This window comes from Chlamydotis macqueenii, chromosome 1 (assembly GCF_036417535.1).
Source record: "Chlamydotis macqueenii isolate bChlMac1 chromosome 1, bChlMac1.mat, whole genome shotgun sequence".
Taxonomy (NCBI): Eukaryota; Metazoa; Chordata; class Aves; order Otidiformes; family Otididae; genus Chlamydotis; species Chlamydotis macqueenii.
The window spans coordinates 98,766,631-98,781,635 of NC_141556.1; the positions used below are offsets into that span (position 1 = coordinate 98,766,631).

Sequence of the window (15,005 nt, forward strand, 5' to 3'; positions counted from 1 at the left end):
CTATCGGAATTACTGATTTATGTTAAAGGACAGTTGGACGTTATCTGAAATGGTGCTCATACCACATCATACCAAATACATCATCATACCAATTTTCTTAATGGGAAATAAAATTGTAAATGAATGTTGTTAGACTGTTGCCTGAGATTGTCAGTGGAGTCTCAGGTAGTTAGCTGCCTGCGTTCCATAGTTGCCTTGAAAAATGATCAAATTCCGTTTTTAATGGGAGTTTTATAGCAATGTGGTGCTGAAAGGTAAAATATAGGGGTTTTTTTTAATCATGCAATTGTTTGTGTTGTATTGTAAATCATAAAATAGCCTTCCATTTCTTAATGTAAACTTAAGATTTTTTATTTATTTATTTATTTATTTTAATATATGAAGGATAAAAAGCCACAAAACCTGAAGTATGCTGCAGGAAGGATGAAAGAATTGAGGAGATCACTCATGTCCTAGATTACCACATTAAGGGGAAACTTTATAGTGAGACTACTCATGATGTCCTAGGAAATGGCCTACATTCACTTCTGTACATTACCTTTTGTAAATAAAATGTATGGGGAAAAAAACAGAGCCATAAGTCTAGCACACTCTGCTAGATCTGTTCTGGAAAAGAAAATCCTTTTGGTCCCAACTGTGTCAGTCAGTGTGAATGGAGCATATCAGTATGACCAGACCACGTGAGTTAGACCCTCTCACTGGGGATCTCAGAGACTTTTCTATACCACTGAAAGCACTTTCTTATTTCCTGCTGTTATGAGTATCTAAGGAAGGTTTAAAAAATGAAAAGCAGACAAAAGAACATTTTCCAAAAAGCCAAATTACATGCTGGGGAGGGAGGGGTGCTATTGTACACTTCTGGATATTTTTAAAAAGTGTTGAAGATGCCTGAAGGCATTAGAGTGATATGACTTAAGTACTGTGTAATAATGTGAATGCAGAAATGATGGTCACACCTCTGCTCCTTCCCTCCAATACCCAAGGCCTTATATCTCAGCCTCAGATTTCCAGCTCCCCAGTCGGGGTGTCATAAAATCCCTGACACAATTTTATAAATCTCTTTTGTAAGAAAAAAAAAAATTGTGTTTATCATCCCTATTGGACTGCTTGGAAGATGGTCCTATCACTTGATTCTTCCATTATTTAGAACCTGGCTACTAATTTCTAGCCTAAACATAGCCAGGACTGATACAGATCTATTTGTTCCGTAGCTGCATGGTGCTGAAAGAATGAAATGCCTGTTGGGACACTTTTGAAGTGTAATACCCCATGGGCCAGATTTACCTGAGTCATTGCATGTAATTGAGGTGAAAATTGGGTTTGGGTCACACCTGTGTCTGAGTTACATGGTGTAAGTACATATCTTTCATATGGTCTTTCTACCAGCATCTCAAAAAATTTTCATTAAGTTCTCAGCCTAACTGCCACCAACGTATTTCCTCCTCAATATTGCATTGAGCCAATTCCTTCCTTTCTTGCTCAGGTAGCCTGCTTTAGCTCTTTCCTAACTCTTTGGAAGGTACCTGTGCCCAAATTCTCTGCAATATTTCTCTGCTGTCACTACTGCGTAGTCTGCCTGTCTCCTTGTGACAGCTTTTCCTTCGTCTTTCTGCTTGTTCTTCTGATGCCGTCTGGTTTCTCCTTTCCATCTATCTGGAGGATGAAAAACATAAGCTGTTTCTCTTAGGAAAGCCTCAACAACATAAAATTTTGCATGGGAAAATACATTATCCTCAGATCGGTTTTTTTTTTTTTTTTTTTTATTCCAGGTGAGTTTCCATGGGAATTAAGCTTGGTGGCCATACATTCTTGCTGGATGCGTTCTTGCCCCTGGCTTTTACATTCTGGCTCCTGCAGAAATACTAGTGGTTGTATGATGTACTATTTAGGAGAGTTGATTCGATAGAAATTAGCCCCCTGGCCCCTAGTTTTCCATGGAATAGGAATAGTTCTGGGAAGCTGAAGGTGGGAGGAGAGGAAAATCAGCAGCCTGGACTTGATGAAAAGGAGCGTGTCCCTTTCTGCCACCTGGTTGTCCTGTGTAGAGTAAATATCTGCCTTACACCTGAACTTTTCCTTCAGCACATCTCATAGATCTGTAAAGTTATTCTCTTTGCATTGCGTTGTCTCACCTCCATTTTGCCTTCTTGACTTTTCAGTCTCCCATTATTTGGTATAGCTACCTGCCTTTTGACTTGTCCTAGCTCCAGCAATCCAGGTTCCTGCATACTGGGAATGCTGTTCTGTTCTTCCAGTGCCCTAGGACACAAAGACTCACTGCAATTACTAAAAAGTAACTCTGGACTTTTCTCTTAGCTGATTTTCCCCTTCCCCATCCCCTCATCCCCCAGCAAGTCAGAATTTTTGTTATGTGTTTAAAATACCTTAGACATCTTTTGTTTCTAATTCTTCCTTTACTTTTTAACTCCTACCTAGTAGTTCTATTATTTCAGCTAGCTCTTTGGGAATATAGGTCAGAAATGATGCCCGTACAAGGTAAAATTGCACTGAATATTGTAATACTGAGCAGGCTATGTTCATTTTTATCCTCTATGTAATGATAATAGATTTATTTTTTTGTGCTGAAAAGAAATACTGTGTGCGGCGTAGTATTGTTTGGGTGCTGTGTGATCCTTTGATCTAAAAGCAGCAGAGCTCATGTGCATCATAAGGAGGGGTGGCCCTATGAGAGTGGTACTGGGAAACGAGCAAGAGGTGCTAAACCAGCATTAAAGAGGACAGACATTAAAGAGGAAAACTCATGAGTCATGGAAGGGAAATTTTCTTGATGTTCTTGATGATCTATTTAGAGTTAAGAACACTCTTCCTGTAGTTTCAATGACTTATTTCTCGTCAACTCTTTAAAGCAATAGCTGGAATCTTCATAATTTTGTAACAGTGAAAGTGTTTTGGTCAAGTTAGCACCAGGTGTGAGATTGGTGCTTCCGCTCGGCAATGCTTCAGCATTAAGTGGTAGATTTGAAGTTTTGTTGTTCATGTAAGTGGACTGACGTGGCAATTTACAATTGTTGCCAAGCAATTTGGTCTTCATTACAAATTAATGAAGTGATAAGTGCATGTTGCAACTTCTAGGTGAATAACAGTACTGGTGTGCTACCTTTATCGTGCGATTCATACATCTACATTCAACTGCCTGTGTGAGCGTGTTGGATAAGAAACTTCTGAGAAAAAAAATTGCAATGAGACTGGTTCAGAAAAATAACATCTGCTGTGGAGATGTTTTAAATTCTGCAAGTTCCTGGTTTTGTTTCTGTCTCCCACTGGACATGTAAAATATGTTGAACTGATTAGAAATTATATGGAAGAGATAAATAGATCATTTATGAATCAGTGTGAGTTGCTTTAAATATCTGTAAAATTGTGTTTCATTATATAATCTTGTCTAGTTTCATCCAGTTGTGTAACTGAATTTTCGTTTGTCCCGGTGAGACCTGTACTTAAGTAGGTACATCCAGCTTCATGGGAGGCAGTCAGGGCATCTGAATGGCTTTTTGCAACAGGATTGTATTATTAGCTCAGGGGCTGTACTTGTACAAGGAGATCTATCAGAGGAGCGTCCTCCACTCGTTGCTGGGGACTTGGCAGAGGCTGGGAGCCCAGGGTCCAGCTGCTTCTTAGGCAGGCAAGAGCTTGTCCTTGTTTGATGAGGTGCCACGTGGTGCCCAGCTCTCAAGTGGCCGTGAGCTCTGGCGTCGTGACTTTGAGGCAGGAGGTCCCTGTTCTGCTAGCTCTCTTTGGCAAGGTGGCATGTCACGGCCTGCTGCAAGCCTTTCAGCTGCTGTGGACGCATCCAGGACTGTGTTTTTAGCTCCATTGAACTAGTCAGGAAGAGATAAAACTTGTGTATAGTCAGATCTGTAAAGTGAACTAAAATAAACTTTGTTTCAATTAAAGGAACAGTATTTATACTGCTTTTATCTCCTGGTTTAATAACATGATTTAAAAATCCCATCTTCAACGGTGTGTGGACAATTTCATTGTGCAGGGCAGCTCGTAGTCATAGCAAAACTTCCTTCAGTCAGTGGGTTGGGACTGAGAACTCTCAGATGTTACTCTGATGTGGCCACTCTTTGGGTTTTTTTTTTTTCTTCTCTTTCTTTCTTTGTATATGTGTGTGTGATGCCCATCTTGTAAAATGAGGAAACTGTAAAGGTAGTTAACACTTCTCCACCTTAGTTTCTTTGTTGGTAAAGTGGGAATAGTGCTTTCCTCTCCCAGTATTTGCTTTACAGTACACTAAGATCCTTCAGCAAAAAGGTGCTTATGTAAAATGAACAATTGTTAGACTGAGGTCTTAAACGTAGCATTGATGTGACTTGATTTTTGAGGAAAGATGTTTTCCTGGTACAAGTCCTTTGTCTCTTTCCCCAAAGAGTGGCCATGATTTCTCACAACATACTTAATTCTGCGTCTACTTCGCATCCCCAGTTTTTGTACCATGCAGCAACTCTGTTTGAAGCTCTGCTGCTCCCCAGCTGCACTGCGTCTGATTGCGTGGGGCAGCACTGGTGTTTTTTTTGTAGAGGCTGTGTACGTGGATAGGATGAGGGGTAATGGTTTTAAAATAGAGGGAGGCAGATTCAGATTGGACACAAGGAAGACCTTTTTTACGATGAGGGTGGTGGAACACTGGAACAGGTTGCCCAGAGAAGTGGTTGATGCCCCATCCCTGGTAACATTCAAGGTCAGGTTGGAGGGGGCTCTGAGCAACCTGATCTAGTTGGGGATGTCCCTGCTCCTTGCAGGGGGGTTGGACTAGATGACCTTTGAAGGTCCCTTCCAACCCAAACCATTCTATGATTCGATGTGGGTGACAGCGAAGCAAGGATTTCTGTAGCTGCTGTGCTACCGTATGGTCTGTAAGCATGCACTTCATTATCACGCTCTTTTGTTTGTCTAATTAACTTTGAAGCATAGAACAGAAGATGGTAAGGCTCAGGGGGATCTTACCAATGTGTATAAATGCCTGACGGCAGGGTGTAGAGAGTATGGAGCTGGACCCTTCTCTCTGGTGCCCAGTGAAAGGCCAAGAGGCAATGGATACAATTGGAAATACAAGAAATTCCATTTAAACGTAAGGATCAGCCTTTTTACTCTGAGTACAGTCAAACACTGGCACAGGCTGCCCAGAGAGGCTGTGCAGTCTCCATCCTTGGAGATATTCAAAAGCCTGACTGGACAGGATCCGGAGCGACCTGCTCTGGCTGACCCCGCTTAAGCAGGGGGTTGGGCTAGGAGATTGGGAAGGGTTTCTTTGAACTTCAGTGGTGGTGTGATTCTGTAACAGGTACTGTTCATTGTGATGAGTTTTAATTCTAGTGCTTTAGCAGTGAGGCTCTTCGTTTTGTATTTTAAGACTCGGAATAATAGAACAACTGCAGTTTTTGTGTGGATAAAAGCTGAAGAATGATGATCTTAAAAACACAACAAAAAAAATTGGTCCTAGTCATCCACTCAGGGAGAAAGTGAACAAAGGTGCCTCTTACATCAGTTAGTTGTGTAAGTGACTTTTTTAGTAATGTAAAATACTAACAGCAAATATTTACTTTAAGTACCCTTGTAGAATTTTCTTTTTTCCTGTGATTGGTAAATATTCCTTTTCAGTAAGTGTGACTTCAGAAATCAGGTAGGACTGGTGCATGAAAAATTCACAAATAGGAAACCCATTCCTTCCGTGTCTGGGTCAAGTAAGTTTGCCAGCTGATGACTGATGTAAAAACAAATGATGAGTATTCTTCAAAAATCATTTTAACATCAGAGCCTATATAGTTCACAGAAGAAGTAAGTAACCAAGAAAGTTATGGTAAGTTGGTGGTAATTTTTAATAACTCTGGAAACTGGGCTAAGCTTGACTGTTTTTCCAGAGGACATATATCCCAAGCAAAATCAATTGTCATGCTTTGAATAAATTTAAAACCATACCATTTTATTATGATTATATGGAATTTCAGTGGGAGTCATTGGCTTTTGTTTGTAAGATTTTAAATCTTGTTTAATCTTTGAAATACAACTTGATCCTAATTGTGAACATACAGTGTTGTCCTAGCGACCCTCTTCTGTTTGAGGTGTGGTTTTAGTAAAGACATGTTGGGACCACGATTGAAAGGATCGCACTGCTGTAGTTTAAGAAATCACAAGTTTTTAATAATGCAAAACAGCTGTAGCCACCTTGAAATAACTTGGTAAAAACTGACTTCTTAATGATGAATTCTGTGCTCATTTAAGATATTTATATGTTTTAACAGGAAAAGAGTAAGTGCAAGTTCAACCAGACTTTATTGTTTATTTTATAGTGATGTCCAAGCAAAGTGATTTTTGCTTTTTCACAGCTTTTTGTCTCTGAATGTGATTTTTATTGGTATAATCATTAACCTTAAAATATTTCCTTTTTTTCTTTTTTTTTTTTTTTCCTAGTGGGAAGAGATTAGTGGTGTTGATGAGCATTATACTCCAATCAGAACTTATCAAGTATGCAATGTTATGGATCACAGTCAAAACAATTGGCTGCGAACAAACTGGATTCCACGCAATTCAGCTCAGAAGATATACGTGGAGCTCAAGTTTACCTTGAGGGACTGTAACAGTATCCCTCTAGTTCTGGGCACTTGCAAAGAGACCTTCAATCTGTATTATATGGAGTCTGATGATGACCATTTGGTTAAGTTCAGAGAGCATCAGTTTACAAAGATCGACACCATTGCAGCTGATGAGAGCTTCACCCAAATGGATCTTGGGGACCGAATTCTCAAGCTGAATACAGAAGTCCGCGAGGTGGGGCCTGTCAGCAGGAAAGGCTTTTACTTGGCTTTTCAAGATGTTGGTGCATGTGTTGCCTTAGTCTCGGTGCGAGTGTACTTCAAAAAGTGCCCTTTCACTGTCAAGAACCTCGCCATGTTTCCAGACACAGTACCCATGGACTCCCAGTCACTGGTGGAGGTGCAAGGTTCTTGTGTCAATCATTCCAAGGAGGAAGAGCCACCCAAGATGTATTGCAGTACAGAAGGAGAATGGCTAGTGCCCATAGGGAAGTGTTTGTGTAATGCTGGCTATGAAGAAAGAGGCTTTGCGTGCCAAGGTAACAATGCCCTCCATGTTCATAGTTCAATTACTAACAGGGGCTTCACTTTATGTCCCTGCTCTTTGTCTTGGGTCATGTTAGTTTTCTCCCAATTCTTTAAATGAAATAAATTAGTTCATAAAATTGCTGTAAGAATGGGGTTTATTTAATCTGTGTAAATCGTGTAATTTGCTGAAAATATTTGATAAGAATCAACAGTTGTTTTCTTAGTTAATACGATGTATAGCAAATCTAGCCTCTCTTGGACTTCCCTTCAGTAGATTATAGTTTTCTCAAATGCATTGTTTGTGTCAAAACGTTCAAATTTTTTGTGTGAGTTTCTTTTTTGACTTCGTGACTTGATGTATAATTTTTGCTACTGAGCTGTGTTGATTAATTTGGATTGGTCAGAAAAAAAAAACAGGTGGGATTGTTTCAGGTAGCATAGTTCCTAAATGCAGATACATTCAGAAAAATAATATTTGAACTTCAAAATTGCATTTTCATGAATACTTATGTATTTAACTCAAAATAATTTTGTCCAAACTTTTGGTTTCTTCATACTATGGTTATGTGAATGCTCCCAAGAACAGGACTTCGAGTTTTTCCAGAAATGATCTTTTAAACATTAGAGAAACGCATATTATAGTTGCCTAATTTTAGTATCAACCAAAACAATGATGGTCTACATTTTGCTTTTTATAAAAGTATGTTTTGAAGTTTTGTGCTAATTGAATCTTAGATCTCTTTTTACAGAGTGCCTTAAGGGGTGCTGATTGTGGCAAAGGGTCTTCCATTAAATAAATAAGTAAAAGTTAAACAGTGATATCTAGGAATGCTATGGATGGAAGGAGTAGTAGCTGAGGTATTTACTGTGAGATTTGTGTACATGTGCATATGCATGTATCCATAAGAACAGAAATTTAAAGTATTCTTAACCTGGTTGAGAGAGTGCCTGTTCTTTTTTAATTGATCCTACAGCAATCTTTATGTCAAACAAGTCCTGGGGAGCTACTAGAAGCCTGCTAAACCAGAGCCAGGTAGTTTGAAAACTTGCTCTAATTAACATGATTTTTTCTCAGAGAACACCAGGGAAGAGTGGGAGGAAAGCTGTAAGAGAGTGTTTTGTTTGGTTTTCCTTTTAAGTAGATTTTAAATTGGTTTTGCCCTCAGAATGAATAAATTTGGGAGATGAGTCTTTTGCGTATGCTTTTCTGCAGTTAGATACTAATATTAAGAAGAAAAAGTTAAACTCTTCTGCTAAGACATGAATTGAAGAGAGGATATTTTATTACTCAGAAATGCTTTATGCAGGGCTTCCTATAGCTACCCTTAAAAATGCGAAAATGTTAGTGATACTCTTTTAACCATTGTATATAGTCTTGCTTACTATAGAGCCTGTGTCCTTGTAAATGGAAGTTGTTGGTTTAGAATTTCATTTACACGTGAGTACAAAAAGACAATCACTTCACGAAGTGTCAGACTACAGTTGAGCAAAAGTTGAGCTAAATAAAGTAAAACAAAATAAATTATTTTATTAAAAAGAGGTTTTCAAATGCTTGGGGTAGGCAAGGCAGCTCCTTCTGAGTTCTGCAGAGATTGGCAGTGAGTTCACATCCATGTGTGAGTATACCATACACTATTTGGAAGGCATAAAATCAGACCATAGGACTGCTATCTTCTTTATCTTTTTTTTTTTTTTCCCCTCAAACTTTTTTTTTTTGACTTCGTCACCAACTGAGAGTGATATATGATGAAACCATTAACAAGAGCGACAGATCCTTCTGGTTTATTCTGATTTAACATATAATGTCCTACTAACTTTTATTTGAAGTCGTATTTATCAAGTATTTGCAGTGTGGTATGATTGAAATGGCATTCTAAATGCAGTCAGTAATTTAAAACCTCCCATTTGCTGGCATCGGTAACTCAGCAGGAGTTGGAAAGCTCAGGAAAAGAGTTCAGGTTTGACCTCAGACTCAAAGCTGCTCCTGTACCTTTCCTTTGCTTTTTCTTCTCTCCTTCTCTTATTCCTTCTGTTAGAGTGTTGGGGCTTAAGGGTTTCTTTGGGTTGTTTTTTTTTTTTTGTCGACAAAAGGGCAGTAGAGTCAGGATTCTAGAGTCTGAAGAAGTTCCAAAATGGTGTTACAAGCATGGGCTGGAATTAAGGCATAATTTATGGAAAAAATGTTTCAGTTAAAGTTTGAAATAGTAATAAGTAACAGAAATTGTTTTCCCAGTAGTTGAAAACATTCCACAACGTAGTGTCTGTCACTTCTTGATCATACATTCAAACTGTTTCTTGTTTTGTCTGTTTGTTTCCGTAATGCTGTTTTTGGAAACTATGTAATTTTGCATTCTCAGGAGATTATCACCAATGATTAAAATGAAGGACCCTAATGCTATATGATCAGCCTATTTGAATTTCATTCAGAATAGCTTTTCTTGGTACTTGGAAAAATACTAAGACACAGTCATGCCCCAAAATGACACAAATTGTACCATTTTCCATAGCTGTTTCCCTTTCTCTGCGTAACCAGGGAAAGTCGACATAAGGCTTGAGCAATTTTTTTGTTATTGGTGTACATGTATGTATAGAAACACACATTTTTATAACATAGTTGTATCTAGGCTCTGAAAAGCCAAGATTGGACGATTGGCTTTACTCAGCATATTGGTTCTTGTTGGAAAGGTTGTTGTTCTGTTCTGGGTCCTACCAAGTGATAAGCATTTTACACATACAGCAGTACGATAGCTACCTGTCAATCAATTAAAGAGTGAGGAACAGTTTTGCTGTGACCATCCTTCTCCTCATTATTGTGTGTGTGTGTGTGGAGAAATTATTTCTCAAAAGTGAATTGTGTACCTCACCTTGAGGAATTCTGGTCTTCATGGTATAATTTAGGTTGGCAGCTTAAAACTTAACACCTGCTCTAGCAAAGACTTGCACCTGCTCAGTATTTTGGAGGGAGTAGGTTTGTATAAGGTAAGGTAAGATGTGCTGGAGAGCATACTGGAAAAGCCACTCTCTTATACTATTTTTTCCCCTTAGCCAATACATATGTTAGTCAAGTAAATATGATATATGTCATCCACTGTAGATTGTTTGTTATTACAGCTTTGTTAGCACTTGCAGCATAGTGATCCTATCTATTTGATCTTATTGTAATATTTCCTAGTTGAATAGGACTTTTTCCTCACAATGTCTTTTCTAAATTACGTCTTCATGCCATTTTGACCAAACTATATCTTTATAGCATCTTCTCTCTTAGAATTAGCATATTTTAATTTGTTTTAATTAGGGGGAAAAAAAACAACCCACCACTCTGTCTGGAATGACACACTAAACCTAATGCTTTCTGATAGTCTCCCTCCATCCTGTTCCCTGGTCAACAAGAATAACTCATCTTTTCCATTTTTTCCCCAACAAGCAGCCGTAGTAGATCAAATCAGAGGTTTGTCTGCCACAGTCTTCATTCTCTGACAGTGGCTAATGGCGGATTCCTAAGGAAAAGTGTAAGAAACTGTATAAAGCACTGCTTTAATGAGTATACTTTTCACCTTCTGTCAGTCTATTGTTGACTTTCTAAGACTTAAGATACATCTTGTAAGAAAGACAATGTGTAATAGGAATCAGTGACCTGTCACCTATTCATTTGTCTGTTTTTTGACTCATTTTTAGTCCCTGTAAATTTTTATGGCTGTGAATGCCATATCTTGTCTTGTGTGGAGAAGGTATCTTCTTGCTGTGTTTAAGCCTTCTTTTTTTTAAGTCAATTGGGCAAGGTTTTCTGTGTCTGTGTACAGTGAGAAAATAACTACTTCCTTTTCAGCTTCTGTATTAACAATTTTCAAGGTCTCATTCATGTTTAATATCTCTAACACCTATTTTCCTAAGTTTCCTCTCTACTAGTGCCTTCTTATTTGGAGGACAGGCTAATTGCTCCATACCTCCACTTAGCCTTTTGGACTATCTCTGTACGTATTCAAAGTAAATGATGTGATTTTTATGAAAAGGGCAGTGAAGCTTGTGTGCACTATTTAAGTTGCAAGTACACCAGGAGATTATATGGTGGCATAGTGTTTGGAACAGCCCAAAGATTAATAAAAGAAAAGGAGCATTCACATCACCTGCCCAGGGAGTGATTGGTGTGTGGAGAAGCTAGGCTCAGTTTTGTTTTGAACACTACAGAGAGAAAATAGATCTCATGATGTGAAGGTTGGTTAGTTGGGGGTAATAGAACCAAAATAAATGAGAAAATGTAGGATAAATGTTAGGGAAAAAAAATGTCTTTAGTTCTGTAATGATCTAGAAGTCTCCTTGGAGAAAGAATGGAAGCCTCATGTCAGGAGCTGTTTTTTAAAAATGCAGTAACCAGATGATAAAGGAAATCCTGCACTGACAGGCTTGGACTAATAAATCTCTTCCATCCTAAATGTGTCTATTCTGTTGTTGGTTTATTTCATGCACTTCAGAAAGACTAGCTGGACATGGAGAATGGTATATTTAATTAGCAAACATGCAGTGGGCAATTGTTTATCCATGTGGGAGTATGGATGAGCTTGAATGTTCTTTTGAATGCTTCCAACAGGTGACCCTTTAGACCAAAACCAAGCTTTGTGTCTCCAGTTATCAAATAGAAAATTAAATTGGTGGGCCTGAACAGAATGACTCGAGAAGCACAGAATTACATTTTCAGCATGCTATAATTTCAAGGTATAGTTTTAAATTTTAGTTGCTGGAATTGAGTAAGTCTGAATTGTAAATTTTCTATGTAATACTATACAATAAAATTGTAAGTTTTAACCACAAGTGACTGACACATTTTCTGTAACAAAGCCAGAAGAAAAAAAAGAATGTAATCCAACAGTCCTTCCTTATGTATATAATTTTTAGCTATTAATCAGTTGGATTGAATGGGAGAAAAGGGAGTAAGGGGTAAAGGAGGGAGAGGTGAAGTTCACCCACTGTGCCTGGTTATTGCAAAAATGACTTCACAAAATTTCCCGTAACACTAAATTATTCAGTGCTTCAAGTTGTATAGTGAGCATATCCTAAATCATATTTCTCTCTCTGAGTTTATGGGGATATGAAAGGAATGCCATCTGTGGCTGCTGAATCTGAACCATCGCATACATTGCTTAATTCTTTCAGTAGAATGAGTGCTGTACTTGAGATAAAAATATGTAAAACATGATTAATACTAAGGATGAAAAACATTTCTCTAGATTTCTTTTTTTTTTCCTCTATGGTTTAAATAACCATTTTGTCTCTGCATAAGTAAATATACTTTTTACTTGCTTGTATCAGTAGAGAAAAGATAACTTCAGATGCAAAGAGAAAAAGGTACTGTGAGGAACTACTTTACTTTGTGCAAGTGAAAACAGACAGAAGGCACACATGCTTTTCCTGCATCTGCAAAGATGATAACATTTTCCCTTGGGAATAGCCAAGTGGCTCGGATGTGTTGCTTACACTACGAAAGTGTGTGGTTTTAACTCTTAGGCTCTGTAGAGGAGTAATTATGTTTAACAAAATGTAGGAACCGATCATGTAAAGATCATATCATATAATAACAGAACTATTAAGAGTTTCCTTTTATGTGAAATCTGAAAAAGCTAGAGATTCAAATTTTTTAAAGTAGAGGTTTGAGGTGTATTTTTTTCCTTCAGTTTGAAGTATTGTTTTGATTTCAAAGAGAGATGCTTTTTAAAAGGGACTCTTAATCTTTCCAGCTAGTAAACTAAAATGACAGCAGCTGTAAATTATGAATCACTTTATTTGTAAAATATTCATTGTTTTTATCCACTTCATATTCTGTAAGTACATAAACAGAGCACACAATGAAGGATTTACCTTCCTCCTTAGCATTTATTTAACTCTTATGAAAGTTATGTCAGAGATATCCGTATGCTTTTTCATAGGGGAAGAATTATGTTATACTGAATACATAATAAAGATCACAGCCAACTTTTTATGTAACATTTTCTGGCTATTACAAATTTGGAAAATATTCTCCAATTTATAATTCATAAGCAACAGATTTAAAATGCAAGTTTCACAGGCAAAATTTCTTAGGCATAATCTTATAGATTTTGAACACATTTGTCACATGTCCTAAAGAAGCAAAAATAAAAAAGAAATGTTTGGAAATTACTAGAAAAGAGATTTTTTTCTATATGATACTATGCAGATTCTCAAGTTAAAAAAGTGTTGTTTCAGTGCTCTGTAGGTACTTAAGAAGGATCTTTACTAAATTTCTTGGAGTTTGTGATAGAAATATTTAAACAAAACATAATTATAAATATTTCTTTAATTTTTTAATGTGCAGTGATTAGGAACCTAGTGTTAATGTTCTTTAAAAAAAGCTTACTAATACATCTCTCCAAACTTTTCAGTACTACAGTGTCAATGTATGACATGATTACATAATTCAGAATTAAATTTTTATATTTGAAATGAGTTTGGAAACGGAAAGGTTCACTGAGAAAATGGAATATTTGCAAAAATGTTAATGACTCACAAAAGGCAACTTAATACAGTTGCACTATATGTTTGTTCAATCCAAATCTCCTATCATTTCAGAGGTAGTGCTTGCTATGCCACGTTCTGTGTATTTTGGCAATTTCTTCTTTGTCTGCCTCACCTACTTTTCAAGCAACAAAAAGACACCCCCCTCAAAACCCCAGGAAAAAATCCCAACACACCCCCCTCCCCAACCTTGAAGTAGTGAAATATGCTGGGTATTGATCCACGCTCTCTGCAACTTAACGAGTATCTGTGAGACATTTGCTTCCTCTTTTTAACATAGAATTTTTTGCCTTCATTCCCTGACACTTACATGTTCAAGACCACTACTGTTGAATTTTTTGTGCAGGATCTTATTGCAAATATCTTATGGATGTCTATCACGGAGAATCCTAAGGGATCTTGCTGGCATTTCCTTAACCTTTTCATTTTAATGGCTTCGCTTCTTTGGAGGCTTTCAAAAGATTAAAAACTAAATTAATAGTATCATCCTAAGTGTGTTTTGCTTGTACTGTCTTTGGTGACTTTCAATATCAGTTTAGCTGAGAGTTGCACAAAGATGGTATTGTCAGTATGAATTCATTGAACATGCGGTTTTTCCATCGGTTTCTCCGCCGCTTGCGTCTGCGTATAGAGCTATCTGACAATCCCTTATTAGTTCCAGAGTGGAACTTATAAAGGCTAACAGGGGTTTGTGTTACAACTGACAGCTGGTACTAGACTTTAATAGAGAGCAATTGTAGTGAAAGCTGTAAGTTTTGATAACGTTCAACAAAAATGCTCTTAGAGTAAGAACCATCTTGAAAGATGAGTATGAGACGACAAGAATCTTCTCTGTCTGCCGCTCCTCAGCGTGAAGCACGAGATGTTGTCAAAACAAGCTGTTGGCAGACATCTAAATAACCAGTAATTGATATCAGACTTTATTGAAACACTTAGACGGCAGGAGAAGTATCAGAACTGACTGTTTCTTTGGATTACAAACTGAGTAACAAGGTTTGCATGTGTAATGCCTCATTTTCTTTGCATTTGAAATAGCAGTTTTATTCTTGATAGTACAACAGGAACATGGTAACTTGGACTTCACACAGCCTTTTTAGGGAGAGAAGATAAGAAGTGTATTGCCTAGAATTTGTTTGTAGCTTCATCTTTAAGTACCTGCCTGCCTCGGATACCCGGCATTTGGTGTATCTGTTGTGCTAAGGCAGAAATAGACCTAAACAATGACAAATCCTTCATAGGTCAAGGAGGCGAACTATTTCACTGTCATGAATCTATGGGTTCAGTGGTTGTCTACTGTAAGGTTAAAATTTGATGTGATAATTTAGAACAGCTGCACTTTGACAGAAAGATTCACTTTCAGCAAGGGAAGAAAAAGCCATATGGTAAAAGTTGATG

General features: G+C 37.6%; 1 protein-coding gene across 3 annotated transcripts in view; it reads left to right on the top strand.

The window, feature by feature from the left end:
- The window catches only part of EPHA3 (EPH receptor A3), a 234,182-nt gene that overhangs the window by 70,941 nt on the left and 148,236 nt on the right, over positions 1–15,005 (top strand). For all 3 annotated transcript variants that reach the window (XM_086763042.1, XM_086763049.1, XM_086763056.1), the window contains one exon: positions 6,436–7,096. In XM_086763042.1, the coding sequence (XP_086619168.1) occupies positions 6,436–7,096 (661 nt within the window). The remainder of the gene's footprint in view (positions 1–6,435; positions 7,097–15,005) is intronic.